At 34.1% G+C, this 19,567-nt stretch overlaps 2 protein-coding genes across 2 annotated transcripts; one reads left to right on the forward strand and one right to left on the reverse strand.

The window, feature by feature from the left end:
• Window positions 1–497: 497 nt before the first annotated feature.
• LOC117335100 lies at window positions 498–2,290 on the forward strand. Its single transcript, XM_033895021.1, has 4 exons — window positions 498–652; window positions 878–1,597; window positions 1,836–1,905; window positions 2,135–2,290. The coding sequence occupies exons 1-4, from the start codon at window positions 592–594 to the stop codon at window positions 2,136–2,138; spliced, it is 855 nt and encodes a 284-aa protein (XP_033750912.1). The 5' UTR covers window positions 498–591; the 3' UTR covers window positions 2,139–2,290.
• A 4,575-nt stretch (window positions 2,291–6,865) lies between these two features.
• On the reverse strand, window positions 6,866–17,424 carry LOC117333983 (cysteine-rich, acidic integral membrane protein-like). The gene is made up of 8 exons (XM_033893404.1): window positions 17,412–17,424; window positions 16,115–16,930; window positions 15,341–15,994; window positions 14,628–15,166; window positions 12,753–12,762; window positions 12,274–12,555; window positions 10,351–10,419; window positions 6,866–7,011 (listed from the first exon to the last, which is right to left on the reverse strand). The coding sequence occupies exons 1-8, from the start codon at window positions 17,422–17,424 to the stop codon at window positions 6,866–6,868; spliced, it is 2,529 nt and encodes an 842-aa protein (XP_033749295.1).
• Between the last annotated feature and the right edge of the window lie 2,143 nt (window positions 17,425–19,567).

Genomic DNA, 19,567 nt, shown 5'->3' on the forward strand with positions numbered 1-19,567 from the left:
AGGAATGCAAGTATTTTTGCACTTAAAATTTAAAAGATGAAAAACAGCTCCAACTTCTGAGGGTAGTAATATCGTACGAGTAAATATAAAAAGCTGTTTATATTGCATAAAATATTCAACAGCCTATTATTGTTTTCAATCGATCAAAATTACTCTTTAATTAGAATGTAGCGTTTTTAAGAAATTTTGTACCATTATGTTATATATAAATGCAAATTTCTTGCAGACAAGCTTCATCAAACTTCTACATAATATACACTTTTACATCATTTGTCTATCAAAGTATACGATATGTGGTTTTTATGAGCCACTAGGTAATCCATTTATATGATATGACGTCAAAGACTGCCTGTCAGAGAGTAACAAGCGTTGGTTATGATAAAGGGCTGGGGTTTCCTTGGTGTTAAAAAGTAGTTCTCCTTTACGTCAGCGCGGTAGACAGGCGATAAAACATTATCAATCATGGTGATTCTAATTGTTGCATATAATTTCCTCGTGAGTATGTTACTATATATACTGGGGTTATCCTTGTTGTATTCGACATTCGCTAGGGACTGTAACACGTGAACACTAGTGGTACTCTAGAGAGCCATGGTTTATATCAAAGTGCTAGTATATCTAGCTGTGGTGATCACACTAACTGCATCACAACGTAAGTAATCATAACATTATTTCATAGTTTCAGATAAAAAAAATAATTTAACAGATCTTTAGTGGTTTATTTCTCTATCCTGGTATTGTTTTCCTATTTTAAATACAACATACTGTCATTCTTTAGTATAAATATACTTTATGAATCTTAAGCATTTTTCTGTGTAACACTACAAGTACAACCAAATATTAGATAATATACCGGTGTGTTTCTTTCTTTCTGTAGCATCGTACGGTCGCAGACGCTCTACCAAATATGTACCACCAAAACGTACTTATAATCCAGTAAAAGCAGTTGTGAAAAAGACTGTACACCCAAAGAAAACCAGCATACTACCTATTCATGGAGCCGGAGGTACATTACTTCCGGAAGTTCTGCCATCAGGAGGTGGTTTCTTCCCTAGCGACACTTTAGATCCTGTATTAGACAGAATTGGCGGAATCGATCGTCCACTAGGCCTCCTCGGGAATAGAGACGGACTGTTGCCCCGAAGAGGAAATATTGGTCGGAGCAACAGAGGGATGCTGCCTAATGACCGTTTAGGTCCCAGAGATGGTAACCTCTGGATTGACGAAACCCTAGATCGGAATACATTCCCGTCCTCTAGGGACATTGTCGGTCGTCAGGGTGGTGCCATTCCATGGGATGGCAGTCGGTCATCGTTCGATCCTATTGGACTCCAAGAGGCTATCCCGAGGATTAGCCGTCCATCGAGGTCACGACGGATTGGTGGTAGGTCAGCTGGTCTACCGGACTTCCTCGACGAGCGACCAGGTGCTCGGGGTAGAATTGCCAGAGACCGAAGCGACAGATTTGTAGATGGTTTTGTGGATCCTGAATTACCCGAAGGACCTCGGGGCCTGACAGACCTCAACCCCACTCAGACAAACATTCTCAGGAGAAGGTTAGGCCTACGGACTATGTCGGGTAGACGTTCAGACAGAGGTGAGGTTTTTTTATTTTATTTTTCTTCATTCTGTGAACTAAAGTGCGTTTTCTCCGGGTACTCTGGTTTCCTTCATAATAAGACATCTCTTGTGTTTCTATCAAAGCCAGTCAGAGTGATTAATATACTGTATGTCAAAATGTCCAATAGATTTATTTGAAATTATGTAGAGTATGTATGTAGATGTAAAATGAATGAAATCGATGGTATTTAATCTTGCTTCTTTCCTGGTTGTAGGGTTTCCGTCTGAAGGACGACGACTATCACGTAGACGTGATAGCGAATTTCTCCGACAACAGCAAGCTTGGTAAGTTACGTTGCAATGTTACTCATTTGTACCAAAAAAGTTAAATATCATTTAAGCATTAGATTCAATTATATATTTGATGTTTCCGAAGTGTTTTCTGTATGTTATTCTTGGTGACAGATTTCCCCCCTTTTCTTTCTGGTTTCAAGTACTAATTAGTCAGTATTACTAATTGACAATATTATGTCAACTCAGTATTTGTTTACTCATTTCGCCATTTCTATTCCAGGTAAACAATGATACCGGTGGTGTAATTATCGTCGACGCAAAGGATAGTGATCCGAAAATGAATTCCATAAATATTTGGTCTTTATTTAAGTGAATTATGTTATATTTATTATATCAATTTTATTTTTACAACATTAAATGTTTCTAATGTACTCAATGTTGTCATAGTTATATGTTTTTCAATGAAGGGTTAAAGTGATGTCATGCAATTTAAGAAAATGGATTATTCGATATCATAATATCACTACATTCAACAAAAATGGAAGCAATTTACCAAAGATATGAATGAATGTATCACATACCACTGATACTCTAAAACACTGTCTCCGTCAAGAATCATGATTTTTGTCGAGGATGTTTTCTATCAAAAACATCTATCGGTCTAGATATCATACATCGGTGGTCACCTTTGAATTATCTCTGTTAAACTCTCATTACTTGACCACGCTCTCGATCAATGCATTTCTTCTGATATGTTAACTTGTTATGCACAGAACGGGCTCTTCATTAGCAACATATTTCTGATAATTAAACTATCGATTCATGGATATATTCTATAAAAGCAAATTACCCGTTAAAGGGATATAAACTGAACGAGATGGTATACCACTGCTGTCTAAATCCTCATTCACGTAGCATTATCACGAAACTTGTGATAGTAAGAAATAAAAAGAAAAGAAAGAAAACTATATTAACATGTTCATCATACGCAAGAATCTCTAGTGTCAAGTGTTACCACCGCTGGAGGTGAATTTACTGAAGTTGTAAAAGGTATAGAAGTATCTAAATGTCAAGGATAAGGTAAATGATAGCTGATATATCATCATAATATATAAAAACTAAAAATGAAATGGTAATTCTTCAAATTATGTAAATTAATGATAGACTATTCATTCTATGGCGCCTCGGGAGACTTATAATCCGCAAACAGAGACATGTGCACAGTCATGGTATCTCAGCTGAAAATATAATATGTATAACTATGTCAGGGAGATTGATATGCCGTGAAATGATGATGGTTACCGATCTACTGTTATAGATGAGGTAACGACCAATTACTTAAATAGACCATTTAAAGGAGGAATAATATATTATATATAATTAGAGGTTAACTCGCGGATCTTAAGTTTAGCTGTAATATTTCTTGAAACTTGAAAAAGTCTTCCTAATAAACTGGATGGTCAAGATTTCAATGGTATTGGACTGCTCTCCAGAATACAATTTCTATTGAGAATGTGTGTCGATGGGTTGGCTCGAAGGTGTTAACTTTCTCTTTCTGGTCTGATTCTGGCTGATTAAGACTTGTATGGTAGTAGAGTAGCTTGGTCTGATTCGGGGAGATTAAGACTTGAATGGTAGTATAGTAGCTTGGTCTGATTCGAGGGGATTAAGACTTGTATGGTAGCAGAATAGCTTGGTCTGATTCGGGGTGATTAAGACTTGTATGGTAGTAGAGTAGTTAGGGTTTATTCGGGATGATTAATACTTGTATGGTAGTATAGTAGTTTGGTCTGATTCGGGGTCATTAAGACTTGTATGGTAGTAGAGTAGTTAGGGTTTATTCGGGGTGATTAAGACTTGTATGGTAGTAGAGTAGCTTGGTCTGATTCGGGGTCATTAAGACTTGTATGGTAGTATAGTAGTTAGGGTTTATTCGGGGTGATTGAGACTTGTATGGTAGTGGATTAGCTTGGTCTGATTCGGGGTGATTAAGACTTGTATGGTAGTAGAGTAGCTTGGTCTGATTCGGGGTCATTAAGACTTGTATGGTAGTAGAGCAGTTAGGTCTTATTCGGGATCATTAAGACTTGTATGGTAGTAGAGTAGTTTGGTATAATTCGGGTTGATTAAGACACTTGTATGGTAGTAGAGCAGTTAGGTCTTATTCGGGGTCATTAAGACTTCTATGGTAGTAGAGTATTAAGACTAATAGTCTTGTATGGTAGAAGAGTAGCTTGGTATGATTTGGGGTGATTAAGACTTGTATGGTAGTAGGGTAGTTTGGTCTGATTCGGGGTGATTAAGACTAATAGTCTTGTATGGTAGAAGAGTAGCTTGGTATGATTTGGGGTGATTAAGACTTGTATTGTAGAAGAGTAGCTAGGTCTGATTCGGGGTGATTAAGACTTGTATGGTAGTAGAATAGCTAGGTCTGATTCCGGGTCATTAAGACGTGTAGAGTAGTTTGGTCTGATTCGGGGTGATTAAGTCTTTTGTGGTAGTATAGTAGTTGGGGTTTATTCGGGGTGATTAAGACTTGTATGGTAGTAGATTAGCTTGGTCTGATTCGGGGTCATTAAGACTTGTATGATAGCAGAATAGCTAGGTCTGATTCGGGGTGATTAAGACTTGTGTGGTAGTATAGTAGTTAGGGTTTATTCGGGTTTATTAAGACTTGTGTGGTAGCAGACTAGCTAGGTCTGTGTTTTCTAGCTTACGCCCTACTATACATCAAAGACAGTCCTGATAGTGATCCATCTGTCTTTGGGTTATGCTACATGATGGGCGAATTTTCCGGTTACAATATCAAAAATGCTATGAAGCATTCCGCGCAGAAGTTGCTGTATAAAAAGCAGAGAATTGTGACCAATTGTTGTCTTTTTTTGTATCGTCTCCATCTCGCATATATTTTTCACATTACGACCAAATATAATGTGGCTGTGACGAATGTTTGACAAAACGACCCAACGGAACTATGTTATTACTTGGCACGGGGTCTGATACTTAAACTAGAGACTTTTGGGCATCATTGTCCAAGGCTCAAGTCGAGCACTTTGCAATGTATACGCGCACGTACTTGTTAATTCCTTTACGAAGTTCCGTTATAGAACTCGGGTTATATAATCTGGCAATGGGTTTCTGTCGTACCAGGCTATCTTGGATATTTGTCGTCATTGAAGCATGATCATTTTACTCAGCAACGTTGTGTGTTTAACGAGTAAATTTGTATCATATTGAATAGAACATTATTAATAGTTTCGTTGCATAACCACTCTATCATATGACTTTTAACGGAATTCTAAAGAATCAAACTCGATGGTGATCACGATATTACATTTTCATACTTAAATTTCTTTAGCTTTTAGGTGTAAAATATTTCACAAAAAAGTAAAATATTACACAAAAAATAAAATATGACATAAAAACTGTTTAGTATTGATACAAAGCTTCACATACCCGTACAACACTTAGAGATATCAAAAATAGTTGAACGAAGATAACTCGTGAATTTCTGTAAGAGTACATGTATTAAGATTTGCGACCAATTCACCCATTTTCTAAAACCTGGCACGTCCTTAAATGACCCTGGCTGTTAATAGGACGTTAAACAAAAACAAACAAACAATCACCCATTTTCCAAAATGTTTCTGTATTGGAAACGCCCACTGAGAGGCCGAAAGTCTGTAATAGTGGACGATACTAATGTATTAGAATAGTGATCGCCAATCCGAACCTAATTCTTGTTAAGATTGATATTAAATTGCTTTATTGTGACGCTATAACAGTATAGATGATAAAACGGACTCTCAAGTATCTTGGAACTAATTTCCTGAATTCGGTACGAAAAGGGTACCTATGACGTTATGTAATTAAAAAGACTAGCTACCGTTATAGAATACCAACAAATGCGTCACTGGGAAATGTATACAAAACAATTCTCTTCTCTTCCATTCTATTTTATTTTCTCGAATGTAAAATGAAGGAGAAATCACAATATTCTAATAATGATGTATTAAAATAATTTAATGGAATAAAATATACAAACAAAATATTCCTTATACTACACACTTCAAATCGCAATTCTGCCGTCCTGGTAGTAATCAGAAGCTCGAGCCAGTGCTGATGGCGGCAGGTGTTGGATTGTGATGGAGGCCCGTCATTTGCATTCACTGTGTTGGTGTTCTGACTAAATGCCATTCCTGTGGATCGTAAAAAAAATATGCATCTGTAGAATGATATATGAACAAAATCAATCGAAAAGACATTGTATCTATTTCATAATCGTTATAAATAGATGTTTATGCATGTTGATACGAATGAGATGCGAGTATATATCTGAATCTATTGTCTACTTTATTTATCTATTTGCTTCATTTTCATTGTTGTTTTCGTTGCTCTTGTCGTCATCGTCGTTTGGAAGCGTTGTGCTATACTATTTAGATATCGGCAGGACTAGGACGTTAATCTTCTCATCTTAAGCAGAGGAATGCGTATGCTGTGTTAAATGTTTCTTTACGTTAATTTTTTTATCCCGATACAGGTTAAAAATGTCGCAAGCAAGTACCTTCAGAATCATATAAATTTGTATATATATTGCATTTTCCAAACGACCTAAAATAGTTTCTGGTAAAACTAGGTAAAGAAATTGTTCAAAAAAATGTTTAAGAACTAATACTATCTACACAACTTTTAATATAGAAGTATATCAGTATTACATTACAAGCTTCAGACCTTTACTAAATGCTTTTTAAGGAATGATAACCCTGGACCTCCATGTAAATTTACACATTTACTAGATGTTAAGTGATGCTATGAAGTAGCAATTGTTTAAGGCTAAAAATAAGACAATGCATTGATGTCTTTTGATAGAAAAGTATTTTGATATTTCATAAAATTCTGAGCTTTATCTCACTTATATGGATAAGTTATACCTGTTCCTGGCCATTGTCCCATATTGTTTCCAAAATTCATTTGGTTCCATGGATTCCATTGGTTTCCTTGGCTCCATTGATTACCATTGTTCCCTTGGTTCCACGGGTTCCAGGAGTTCATAGAATTCATTGAATTCATCGAATTCCAAGGTCCTTGTTGCTGAAATCCGTTGTTCCACTGTTGCTGCCAAGGCCCTGCTAAAGAAACGCATCATGAAGATTGCTTCTCAAACAGGCGAGGACAAAATATCTTATCAATCAAATATCACGTGTTACATAAATTATCACGAGCTACATCAGAAATCACGTATTATATCAATTATCACGTGTCAAATCAAATATCACGTGTTATATGAAATAGCACGTGTGAAATGAAATATCACGTTTTACATCAAATATTACTTGTCCCATTATTTATAAAAAAAAAACCAACAACAGCAATTTAAGAACACTTGCATGTTTTGAAGCATAGGATGAATCGGTACTATAAAAGCAAGCATGATAATTCAATTATTTTACTGTTTTGATTAAAGCAAATATTAGCCGACATTAGCAGAAAAATATGTATTGTAATATCAAATAGAGACGGAATTTGTTTCTAAAAAAAGTATGATATAATGCTAGACTAATGTTTTATCTATAAGTTTAATGAAAATAAAGCAATATACCTTAAGACATGTTAAAACGGAATAAGGAAATCCAAAAGGAAATGATTCATTACACGAACAGTAACTACACATATATAACGATATAACTGATATTAGAAACTCGTAAATAAAAAAACTACATGTATATAAGATGACGTAGAATAGTGCATTTAATATGATAAAGAAACATCAATTTATCGAACTGTATCATTCAACATACATCAACTTAAATATTAAGAAATGTGTATATTTATTCGGTACAAACAAAGCAGAAATAGATTCATATATATATATTTAACGTTTGCTGCGGTGGTATTTCATTAACATACAAAAAGAAGAGTCAACAGACTTACTTTTAACATATTATGAACACAGGGACGAGAGCATGTCTTGTTCCGGATATATTGAAAAGCGATATATTCGTCAATATACGTAAGTCAAAGACAACATTTTATAATTACTTACCACCCTGGAAATTCTGGAAATTGTTCCATCCAGATGATTGCCATGGATTTCTATTTCCTCCTTTTCAAACAGAAATTTTACAAAATCATTCAAATAGCTGTTACTCATTTGATTTTTGATTGTGAAACAAGCAAAGTAGGACCTTAGTACAATACACTATAAGTAAAAAGTTGGAAATAAACATGATACAATGTGTTTTTAACATTAAAATATAACTATTAAAATACATAGTTAGAGACACGGATATAGACAGGAGACTGTTGAATACTGACCATTAAATCCCATAAAATTGTTCCAGCCACCATTATTATTTTGTGGAAATCCCCCCTGTCGAAAGTTTCCACCGAATTGTTGACCTTAAGGAGAAAACAAATAATAAGTTTTGTAAATATACATGGTATTGAATAAGAAATATCAAATATTCCAAAAAACAACAACAACCAATTACAGAGAACTAAAGTACCACTTTGTAACAGGTAGCTTCTCAAGTCTCCAACAATATTACATTTCACTATACCATTGTCTCGTATCAAATCAAAACTTGTTAGGACTCCTGTATTACTGCAGCTTTATTTGTAAGTTTCAGAGACGGATTCAGGGTCCTTATTGGTAAAGGAAAAGGTCGGGGTCCTTGTTAATAAAGGAGACGGTCAGGGTCCTTGTTCATAAAGGAGAAGGTCAGGGTTCTTGTTAGTAAAGGAGAAGGTCAGGGTCCTTGATGATAAAGGAGACGGTCAGGGTCCTTCTTGATAAAGGAGAAGGTCAGGGTCCTTGTTGATAAAGGAGACGGTCAGGGTCCTTGATGATAAAGGAGACGGTCAGGGTCCTTGTTGATAAAGGAGAAGGTCAGGGTCCTTGATGATGAAGAAGAAGGTCAGGGTCCTTGTTGATAAAGGAGAAGGTCAGGGTCCTTGTTGATAAAGAAGAAGGTCAGGGTCCTTGTTAATAAAGAAGAAGGTCAGGGTCCTTGTTAATAAAAAAGGTAAGGGTCCTTGTTAATAAAGGAGAAGGTCAGAGTCCTTGTTGATAAAGGAGAAGGTCAGGGTCCTTGTTAATAAAAAAGAAGGTCAGGGTCCTTGTTAATAAAGAAGAAGGTCAGGGTCCTTGTTAATAAAGAAGAAGGTCAGGGTCCTTGTTGATAAAGGAGAAGGTCAGGGTCTTTGTTAATAATAAAAAAAGGTCAGGGCCCTTGTTGATAGAGAAGAAGTCAGGGTCCTTGTTAATAAAGGAGAAGGTCGAGGGGTCCATGCTACTAAAGGAGGTCGGGGGTCCTTGTTCATAAAGGAGGAAGGTTGCTTCAGAGCTTGTTTTATTATTTTTATAAACTTATATATGTCTGTGTATCACTATGTATTTTTATAAACTTATATATGTCTGTGTATCACTATGTATTTTTATAAACTTATATATGTCTGTGTATCACTATGTATTAAAATGCATAAGCTTATACATTTAATAACTTAGATGTGTGTTGCTAAGCTGTTTTATTACTTTGAAGTAAATTATACTCGTTTTGAATTTGACAGAAATATGAAGAATAGATGCATGAAAGGTCGAACGAGATGGATGATACATGTAGAAACATCTAACATTAGATATCAAGCTGAATATGCTATCCAAGATACTATAGATCATATATTATATTATGTACTTACTGAAAGGTCCATTGTTGTTATTATTCCACTGTTGCTGGCTCCATGGGTTGAAATTACTTTGCTGGAAGTTACCTGAATTAAGTATTGACAGGAATGCAAAGACATTACATGGACATGTCACAACAAGCTTTGTTTTTTGTTGTAATCATATTATTATTTCGCTCCCGATTTCAGCTATATTAGCTTCATTGTAGTTACGAAGGTTTTTAATTGAAGTGGAAATCTCAGATTCGGTGTGGAGCGTGCATATATGATATTTTGATTTCATAAGTAAAAATGCCAAAATTATAATAAGTAGTTGAAGGACCTGAACGAGGAATAAAACATGAACAAATATTTACCGCTGTTGGGCCCTTGGCTGCTGGATTGTTGCCACCACTGGAATCCTTGGCCGCCTGGGAAAATAACACTTTATTTTACTATTTAAATGCTGGTAAAATAGTCTATTGAAACAATTGAAATTGTTAGTATAGATTCGTAACAATTCTGTAAGTCCGTCGTTAAGGCGTTCGGCATGGCAACGTTTGCAAAGTATATAAGAATATACATGTAGCTGTCACAAATGCTATAGAATATACTATATGAATGTATATTTTCTTTATTTTCTCGATTATTATATATTAATTTTATATTATTTTGATTTCAACATTTAGTTTCAACATTACATTATACATATGTATGCTTTCGTCATAACACCTATCATTTAGTGCGTTCGTTGTAGTGTTAGTAACACATTGCTACATTATATTATTAATAAAGATAATACCGATATTTATAATTCATAATTGATCTACTTACCTCCATTTGGACCACCTTGAGAAAAGCCTGAATTTTGCTGCCAGGGTTGCATACCCTGAAACTGGTTACCTATAAACAGGATGGTTTGGAACTTTAATTTTGGGATGTAATTAACGAAACATAATGCATCTTACGCGAGTCTCATATTGATACTCTTTGCTAGGTACTCTATATAAAATCATCAGAAATCTCGATTTCTCCATATATGGACGTTATTTTTGATATTTCTGTACTTATTCGCGAGCTAATAATATCAAACTTCATATAGTGTTAAATCTCTTTACTGTAACATTTGTCATACTTACCAGAATGCTGAATGCCTTATATGATACATACTAATTATAAATTACACTATAGTAGCGTTGCTAAGCAGTGTTATTAAAATCAATATATATTCATACTGGATATAAACTATATCAGTCACGTGCATAAAATAATTGATATTTACAATCCGTATTACCACATCATTATTAATGAGAGATAGAGAAACTGTCTCAGATATACTCCTGAATATAGACATACACGGTTCACAAAGACTTCAGTCTGACATTGCGCAGTAAAACATCGGCTATGTTAGACATGCAGTACAGATGACTACTGATCGTGTAGAGTGTGCGACACGCATAAATATGAAGTGCTTATATGTATTATTTAAAATGAGCGTGTTATTTACTCAAATAGATGCTTCATTTTAAATTAAGAAAACAATGTAAACATTTTTATCATTGTCGTAAGTTCTGTGAAGTCATTGATAACTGGCGGGAGTTGATTTGTTATTCGGAGCAACTGTGGGTGGTGTTACTACCAAAAAATTCCATGATACAAATGTAAAAATATATATCATTTTAACAAGACGTCACAAAGTAATGTTTGAAAAACAAATGAGAGAACATGACTTTGCTTTAGGATGAATTTTAATGTGCATGACTGGATGAAAATCGTCAACTCAACTGAACATTGAGCTGTTTTTAGTTGCTATCATTATCGCTTCCATATGGTATTCACAGTGGAATGCCAACGGAACGGATTTCAATGCTACAGTAATAGGATATATAACGATATTTCCTTTACGTTAACTGATGTGAAAATACAAAGATATTGAGATATATATATATATATATATAACAATCAGCAACGTTAGTAAACGTGTATCATTATGTTATAACACAATTTTCTTATATTTATAGGTGTTAATAGAAACATTCCTACTTGATAAGTAAGAATAAGTAAAGTATTATAATAATACTAATGAATACTACATAATATTGTAATATAAGTGGTTATTATATATTAAGAATGTAGTAAGGATACAGTGTTAAAATAACAATTGAACACAAATTGATATATTGTTACAAACATTAGTGGATGTATTGTTACAATAATATAAATTTAATGTATACATTGTTATACTGATATATACAGGAGTGAATGTACCTATATTAAACCAGGAACTGGATGTAGGACCCATCTGCCAAGATGGATACCATTGTGGCCAACCTGTGGAAATGCCAAATTCGTTAGGTAGACAGATTTTTTTTTCTATTTTACTGTTTGTGCGTTGTTGTGTTGTGAAATACCCGAAAAACACATTTTAGTTCTTGATCAACATCAATCTATGCAGCCATAAAGACGAAGCATCGACTGATAATATTGCTGTTTGTAAAAGTTATTTTCAAGGATACAAAAATCGCGAAAAAATAAATTCTGGAACTGATAGCTATTATTTATTTCACAATTAGCTAAAAGCAAGATCACGGGATTAACCATTGAAAAATAGAAAACAGTTATAAGACAAAAGTTCAGCAATGCATCAACAATATAATGCGTTCTTTATCAAGGATCTATTTTATCAACCGTTCCGCCAGCAAAACAATGAAAAAGTTAATACTTTATGGACGATACATAGTAAATAACAGTTCGTACCTCCATTAGGTCCCCCTTGGAAGTTAAAATTTGTCCCACCACTTTGCAATCCCTGCCATGGTCCTCCTTGGCTTCCATCTTGGAAGAAACCATTTTGTTGACCATTAAATTGTCCTCCTTGATTACTATCCAATTGGAAATTTGTGCCCTGCCATTGTTGGGCCCCGTTAGGTCCACTCATTGACCATCCATTCGGAGATCCCCAGCCTTGCTGCTGACTACTAAATTGTCCATTTCCTGCTTGGAAGTTTGATTGGTCACTATTACTGCTTTGGGACAGGACTGGAAATATTGTAACATAAATACAATACATACAGCTTCCATGGCTTAAACATTCTTTATGAACTTATTTTTTCTTGTAGTTTGCTCTAAGCTGTAAATCCTAAAGTAGTTATTATCTATGATTATTACTTTATTTACAGGTGGCCCAATACCTGTAACAATGTATTATGCAAATGATAGGTAGTCCTGTAACTTACGCCTGCCTCTCTAAGAGATCTCAAGGCTTGTATACATTTTTATCAAATCCTTTGGGTGTTATTAAATTGTAATACCTAAAATTATTTTCTACTTCTGTGATACAATGTATTTGGCAAAAAATTAATGCGCGATGAAAATATTCTTAACTCATTAAAAATAAAAGAACAAAGCAAAAAAACAACAACAAAAAACAAAAACAAAAACAAAAAAAGAAAAAGAAAAGAGAAAAAAAAAGATTCTATGCAATATATTTGAAATAAAATTTACGTAGGATGCTATTTATAATTGAAAGGGATGGTATATACGTTTGAATTGATTAAGAGCAGCATGTGACATTTTTATCTTAATAATCTTAAATATGATAGGAATTTTAATACATATATTTATTCTTCTCTCACATCAAAAGTTTTTTTAAATCTTATCACTGTACCACATAGAATAGTTTACTTATATATACCGACCTTGTCCTAAACATGCTAGGCAGAGTAATGGAATGGCAACGTGTGTCTTCATGGTGATCTGGTTCTCAAGCTAATGCTCCGGACCTTATCATCGCCCTAAATACCTTCTAGATCCATAGTATTTGCTCCCGTGCATACTAATGTGTAAATTCGGAAATGTATAACAATTCAACATGAAGTTAATTGTTGTGTGTTTTATGAACAATTAAAAAAAAACCATTTTAACATTTACTGAAAAGGTGTCATATCGTTCCTAAATTTAACTAAAAAACACAATCTAATTACCTTTTGCGTCCAAAAAATACATTAATTCTGAAGTTCAAAGGTGTGTTTATACTGTAAAATATATTTATATAGTTGACATTTGCTATGATCGACATAATGATATTAGGTTACGACCTTTCGAAAAAGAAATCACTTTGAACGTAAGATATACGGTAAAACAGTATAATATAATACTTTTGGCGACTAACATCATTCAAATGAGTAGGTCATTACCTAAAGGCTACTACGCACAGCTACCATGTCATGCTAATAAATATTACCCATGGTATTCACACTGAAACATATACATGTAATACGTCAGGCCACCTAATGAGCAGCATGTCACAAGGTTAAACGAGGTCGCTATACATCATAGTGTTTACCGACGAACAAGTTCAGTAATGACGATAATTGGTTAAGAGAAATCTACCTATTCCTTTATCAGAATTTGAGGTTTCTTGTTCTAATTTCTACAGACGGTTCCTGTTATATTGTCGAGTGTATATAATTAATTTATTTTTCAAATATTTCGTACATAACCTTGACATCGTGTGGATATGTTGTCAATATCTCGTAAATTACCTTGACATCGTGTGAATATGTTGTCAATATCTCCTACATAACCTTAACATCGTGTGAATATGTTGTCAATATCTCGTAAATTGCCTTGACATCGTGTGAATATGTTGTCAATATCTCGTACATAACCTTAACATCGTGTGAATATGTTGTCAATATCTCGTAAATTGACTTGACATCGTGTAAATATGTTGTCAATATCTCGTAAATTACCTTGACATCGTGTGAATATGTTGTCAATATCTCGTACATTGCTATATAACTTTGTCCATATCTTCTTAATTGCTTCGATAGGGTGTGCCTATTGTCTTGATGTCGTGTACTTAAATATATCTTACATTATCAATATATCTTACATTGTCAATATGTCTTACATTGTCAATATCTCTAACATTGCCAAAATGTCTTACGTTGTCAACATTTCTTACATTGTCAATATCTCTAACATTGTCAACATCTCTTATATTATCAATATCTCTAAAATTTTAGATATTTCTTACATTGTCAATATCTCTAACATTTTCAAAATGTCTTACGTTGTCAATATCTAACATTATAAACATGCCTTACATTGTCAAAGTCTTTATCATTATCAATATATCTCTTTTCAACATTGTCAATATCTGCAACATTGTCATCATCTCTAACATTGTCATCATCTGTAACATTGTCATCATCTCTAAGATTGACATCATCTCTAACATTGTCATCATCTCTAACATTGTCATCATCTCTAACATTGACATCATCTGTAACATTGTCATCATCTCTAACATTGTCAACATCTGTAACATTGTCATCATCTCTAACATTGTCATCATCTGTAACATTGTCATAATCTCTAACATTGACATCATCTGTAACATTGTCATCATCTCTAACATTGTCATCATCTGTAATATTGACATCATCTGTAACATAGTCATCATCTCTAACATTGTCATCATCTGTAATATTGACATCATCTGTAACATTGTCATCATCTCTAACATTGTCATCATCTGTAATATTGACATCATCTGTAACATAGTCATCATCTCTAACATTGTCATCATCTGTAATATTGACATCATCTCTAACATTGACATCATCTGTAACATTGTCATCATCTGTAATATTGACATCATCTGTAACATTGTCATCATCTCTAACATTGTCATAATCTCTAACAATGACATCATCTGTAACATTGTCATCATCTCTAACATTGTGATCATCTGTAACAGTGTCATCATCTCTAACATTGTCATCATCTGTAACATTGTCATCATCTCTAACATTGCCATCATCTCTAACATTGCCATCATCTCTAACATTGTCATCATCTCTAACATTGTCAACATCTGTAACATTGCCATCATCTCTAACATTGACATCATCTGTAACATTGTCATCATCTCTAACATTGTCAACATCTGTAACATTGCCATCATCTCTAACATTGACATCATCTGTAACATTGTCATCATCTGTAACATTGACATCATCTCTAACATTGTCATAATCTCTAACATTGGCATCATCACTAACATTGTCATCATCTCTAACATTGCCATCATCTCTAACATTGCCATCATCTCTAACATTGACATCATCTCTAACATTGTCATCATCTGTAACATTGTCATCATCTCTAACATTGCCATCATCTCTTACATTGACATCATCTCTAGCATTGCCATCATCTCTAACATTGCCATCATCTGTAACATTGTCATCATCTGTAACATTGTCATCATCTCTAACATTGTCATCATCTCTAACATTGTCATCATCTGTGACATTGTCATCATCTCTAACATTGCCATCATCTGTAACATTGTCATCATCTCTAACATTGTCAACATCTGTAACATTGTCATCATCTCTAATATTGACATCATCTGTAACATTGTCATCATCTCTAATATTGACATCATCTCTAACATTGACATCATCTGTAACATTGTCATCATTTGTAACATTGTCATCATCTGTAACATTGTCATCATCTGTAATATTGTCATCATCTGTAACATTGACATCATCTGTAACATTGTCATCATCTCTAACATTGCCATCATCTGTAACATTGTCATCATCTCTAACATTGTCAACATCTGTAACATTGCCATCATCTCTAACATTGACATCATCTCTAACATTGTCATCATCTGTAACATTGTCATCATCTCTAACATTGTCATCATCTCTAACATTGCCATCATCTCTAACATTGTCATCATCTCTAACATTGTCAACATCTGTAACATTGCCATCATCTCTAACATTGACATCATCTGTAACATTGTCATCATCTCTAACATTGTCAACATCTGTAACATTGCCATCATCTCTAACATTGACATCATCTGTAACATTGTCATCATCTGTAACATTGACATCATCTCTAACATTGTCATAATCTCTAACATTGGCATCATCACTAACATTGTCATCATCTCCAACATTGCCATCATCTCTAACATTGCCATCATCTCTAACATTGACATCATCTCTAACATTGTCATCATCTGTAACATTGTCATCATCTCTAACATTGCCATCATCTCTTACATTGACATCATCTCTAACATTGCCATCATCTGTAACATTGCCATCATCTGTAACATTGTCATCATCTGTAACATTGTCACCATCTCTAACATTGTCATCATCTCTAACATTGTCATCATCTGTGACATTGTCATCATCTCTAACATTGCCATCATCTGTAACATTGTCATCATCTCTAACATTGTCAACATCTGTAACATTGTCATCATCTCTAATATTGACATCATCTGTAACATTGTCATCATCTCTAAGATTGACATCATCTGTAACATTGTCATCATCTCTAATATTGACATCATCTCTAACATTGACATCATCTGTAACATTGTCATCATTTGTAACATTGTCATCATCTGTAACATTGTCATCATCTGTAATATTGTCATCATCTGTAACATTGTCATCATCTCTAACATTGTCATCATCTCTAACATTGCCATCATCTCTAACATTGTCATCATCTCTAACATTGTCATCATCTCTAACATTGTCATCATCTGTAACATTGTTTGAGTCTTTCACATTGCCTTCGTAATGTGTATTGTCAATCTATCTTACATTGCCAATATTTTATTTATTGTCAATATCTTTAACCTCGCCAATATATCGTTCATTGACAATATATATTACATTGTCGATATCTCTTACGTTGTCAATATGTCATACATGTACATTATTTTCGTATTCTTTTAGATATGTTGTCAACATCTCTCACAGATGATGTCTTCTTATCGTGCATTGTATAATTTCCCATGTTATTTATGTATTTGTACCTCGTATGGAGTCTTCTTACCTTACCCTCATAACACATGTCATGACGATAATGCCAGGACTGTGCACGGGTGTCGTTTAGACTATGTTAGCAATATGCTTGGTGTCTTCCCATCATATACTTATACTGTTTACATCAATTCATAGGATGTCTTATTTTTACTATCAAGGGGCATCTAAACAGCAAGTCAAGTCAAAACAGTGGAATTTTTAAGCCTTTAAATTCCTACTATAGTGCAGTTTGACAGAAGCAACTTGTTTAACTTTTAGTATTTATCATGGCAAACCATGAGTCTTTCTGTTGACATGTAATTTGTTAATCTGTTTCTAGATCGCAACAAAACATGCAAAATATGCATAAACACTGTTTTAATTTTGACCTTGAAATGGAAATGGCGGCTATGAATGATATCACTCAAATATGGCATATAAGGAGGTATTTCAAACAAAAAATGTTCTTATTAGATACTATAAACAACTCTAGACATAGCAGGAAGACTACGTTTAGAAAAAAAGTGTTCACCATTGATTTTGTGGTAAAATATGCATATTTCTGAAAAAGGCCCCAAACTCACCAATTAAACATTTTGATTTTAAAAGGTCCTTCTTACTTTGATCAGATGTCTTAAAAGTATGATATAGGAGCATTTTTATTGATTGAAATGCCTCCCTTTATGCCATATTTGTATAATATTATTTACAGCCGCCTTTTGCATTTCGAGGCCAAAACAAAATAAGTGATTATACGTGCATAAAGTCTATTATTGTCTGGTGTAGGTTCCATTAATTAAATATCCTATTGTCATTATCATGTGTGGTTCCTATTGTCATTATCATATGTGGTTCCTATTGTCATTATCATATGTGGTTCCTATTGTCATTATCATATGTGGTTCCTATTGTCATTATTGTGTGGTTCCTATTGTCATTATCATGTGTGTTTCCTATTGTCATTATCATGTGTGGTTCCTATTGTCATTATCATATGTGGTTCCTATTGTCATTATCATATGTGGTTCCTATTGTCATTATTGTGTGGTTCCTATTGTCATTATCATGTGTGGTTCCTATTGTCATTATCATATGTGGTTCCTATTGTCATTATCATATGTGGTTCCTATTGTCATTATCATATGTGGTTCCTATTGTCATTATCATATGTTGTTCCTATTGTCATTATCATATGTGGTTCCTATTGTCATTATTGTGTGGTTCCTATTGTCATTATCATGTGTTGTTCCTATTGTCATTATCATGTGTGGCTCCTATTGTCATTATTGTGTGGTTCCTATTGTCATTATCATATGTGGTTCCTATTGTCATTATCATGTGTGGTTCCTATTGTCATTATCATGTGTGGTTCCTATTGTCATTATCATGTGTAGTTCTATTGTCATTATCATGTGTGGTTCCTATTGTCATTATCATGTGTAGTTCTATTGTCATTATCATATGTGGTTCCTATTGTCATTATCATATGTGGTTCCTATTGTCATTATCATGTGTGGCTCCTATTGTCATTATCATGTGTGGCTCCTATTGTCATTATCATGTGTGGTTCCTATTGTCATTATCATGTGTGGTTCCTATTGTCATTATCATGTGTAGTTCTATTGTCAGTATCATGTGTGGTTCCTATTGTCATTATCATATGTGGTTCCTATTGTCATTATCATATGTGGTTCCTATTGTCATTATCATGTGTGGCTCCTATTGTCATTATCATATGTGGTTCCTATTGTCATTATCATGTGTGGCTCCTATTGTCATTATCATGTGTGGCTCCTATTGTCATTATCATGTGTGGCTCCTATTGTCATTATCATATGTGGTTCCTATTGTCATTATCATATGTGGTTCCTATTGTCATAATCCCATGTGGTTCCTATTGTCATTATCATTTGTGGTTCCTTTTGTCACTATCATGTGTGCTTCCTATTGTCATTATCATATGTGGCTCCTATTGTCAGTATCATGTGTGGTTCCTATTGTCACTATCATGTGTGGCTCCTATTGTCATTATCATATGTGGTTCTATTGTCACTATCATGTGTGGTTCCTATTGTCATTATTGAGTGTGGTTCCTATTGTCATTATCATGTGTTGTTCCTATTGTCATTATCATGTGTGGTTCCTATTGTCATTATCATGTGTGGTTCCTATTGTCATTATCATGTGTGGTT

The sequence above is a fragment of the Pecten maximus genome, chromosome 9 (genome assembly GCF_902652985.1).
Source record: "Pecten maximus chromosome 9, xPecMax1.1, whole genome shotgun sequence".
In the NCBI taxonomy this organism is placed as follows: domain Eukaryota; kingdom Metazoa; phylum Mollusca; class Bivalvia; order Pectinida; family Pectinidae; genus Pecten; species Pecten maximus.

Bases quoted from the DNA above. Each gene is read 5' to 3' on its own strand.
- LOC117333983 (XM_033893404.1), bottom strand. The intron at 15,167-15,340 runs GCAATGTTAGAG...TCAATATTACAG, and splicing joins TGGCAATGTTAGAGATGATG to ATGATGACAATGTTACAGAT. The intron at 7,012-10,350 runs GTAAGTAGATCA...CGCCTGTTTGAG, and splicing joins TCAAGGTGGTCCAAATGGAG to AAGCAATCTTCATGATGCGT.
- LOC117335100 (XM_033895021.1), top strand. From the start codon at position 592: ATGGTTTATATCAAAGTGCTAGTATATCTAGCTGTGGTGATCACACTA. The intron at 653-877 runs GTAAGTAATCAT...TTCTTTCTGTAG, and splicing joins CACACTAACTGCATCACAAC to CATCGTACGGTCGCAGACGC. The intron at 1,598-1,835 runs GTGAGGTTTTTT...TCCTGGTTGTAG, and splicing joins GGGTAGACGTTCAGACAGAG to GGTTTCCGTCTGAAGGACGA.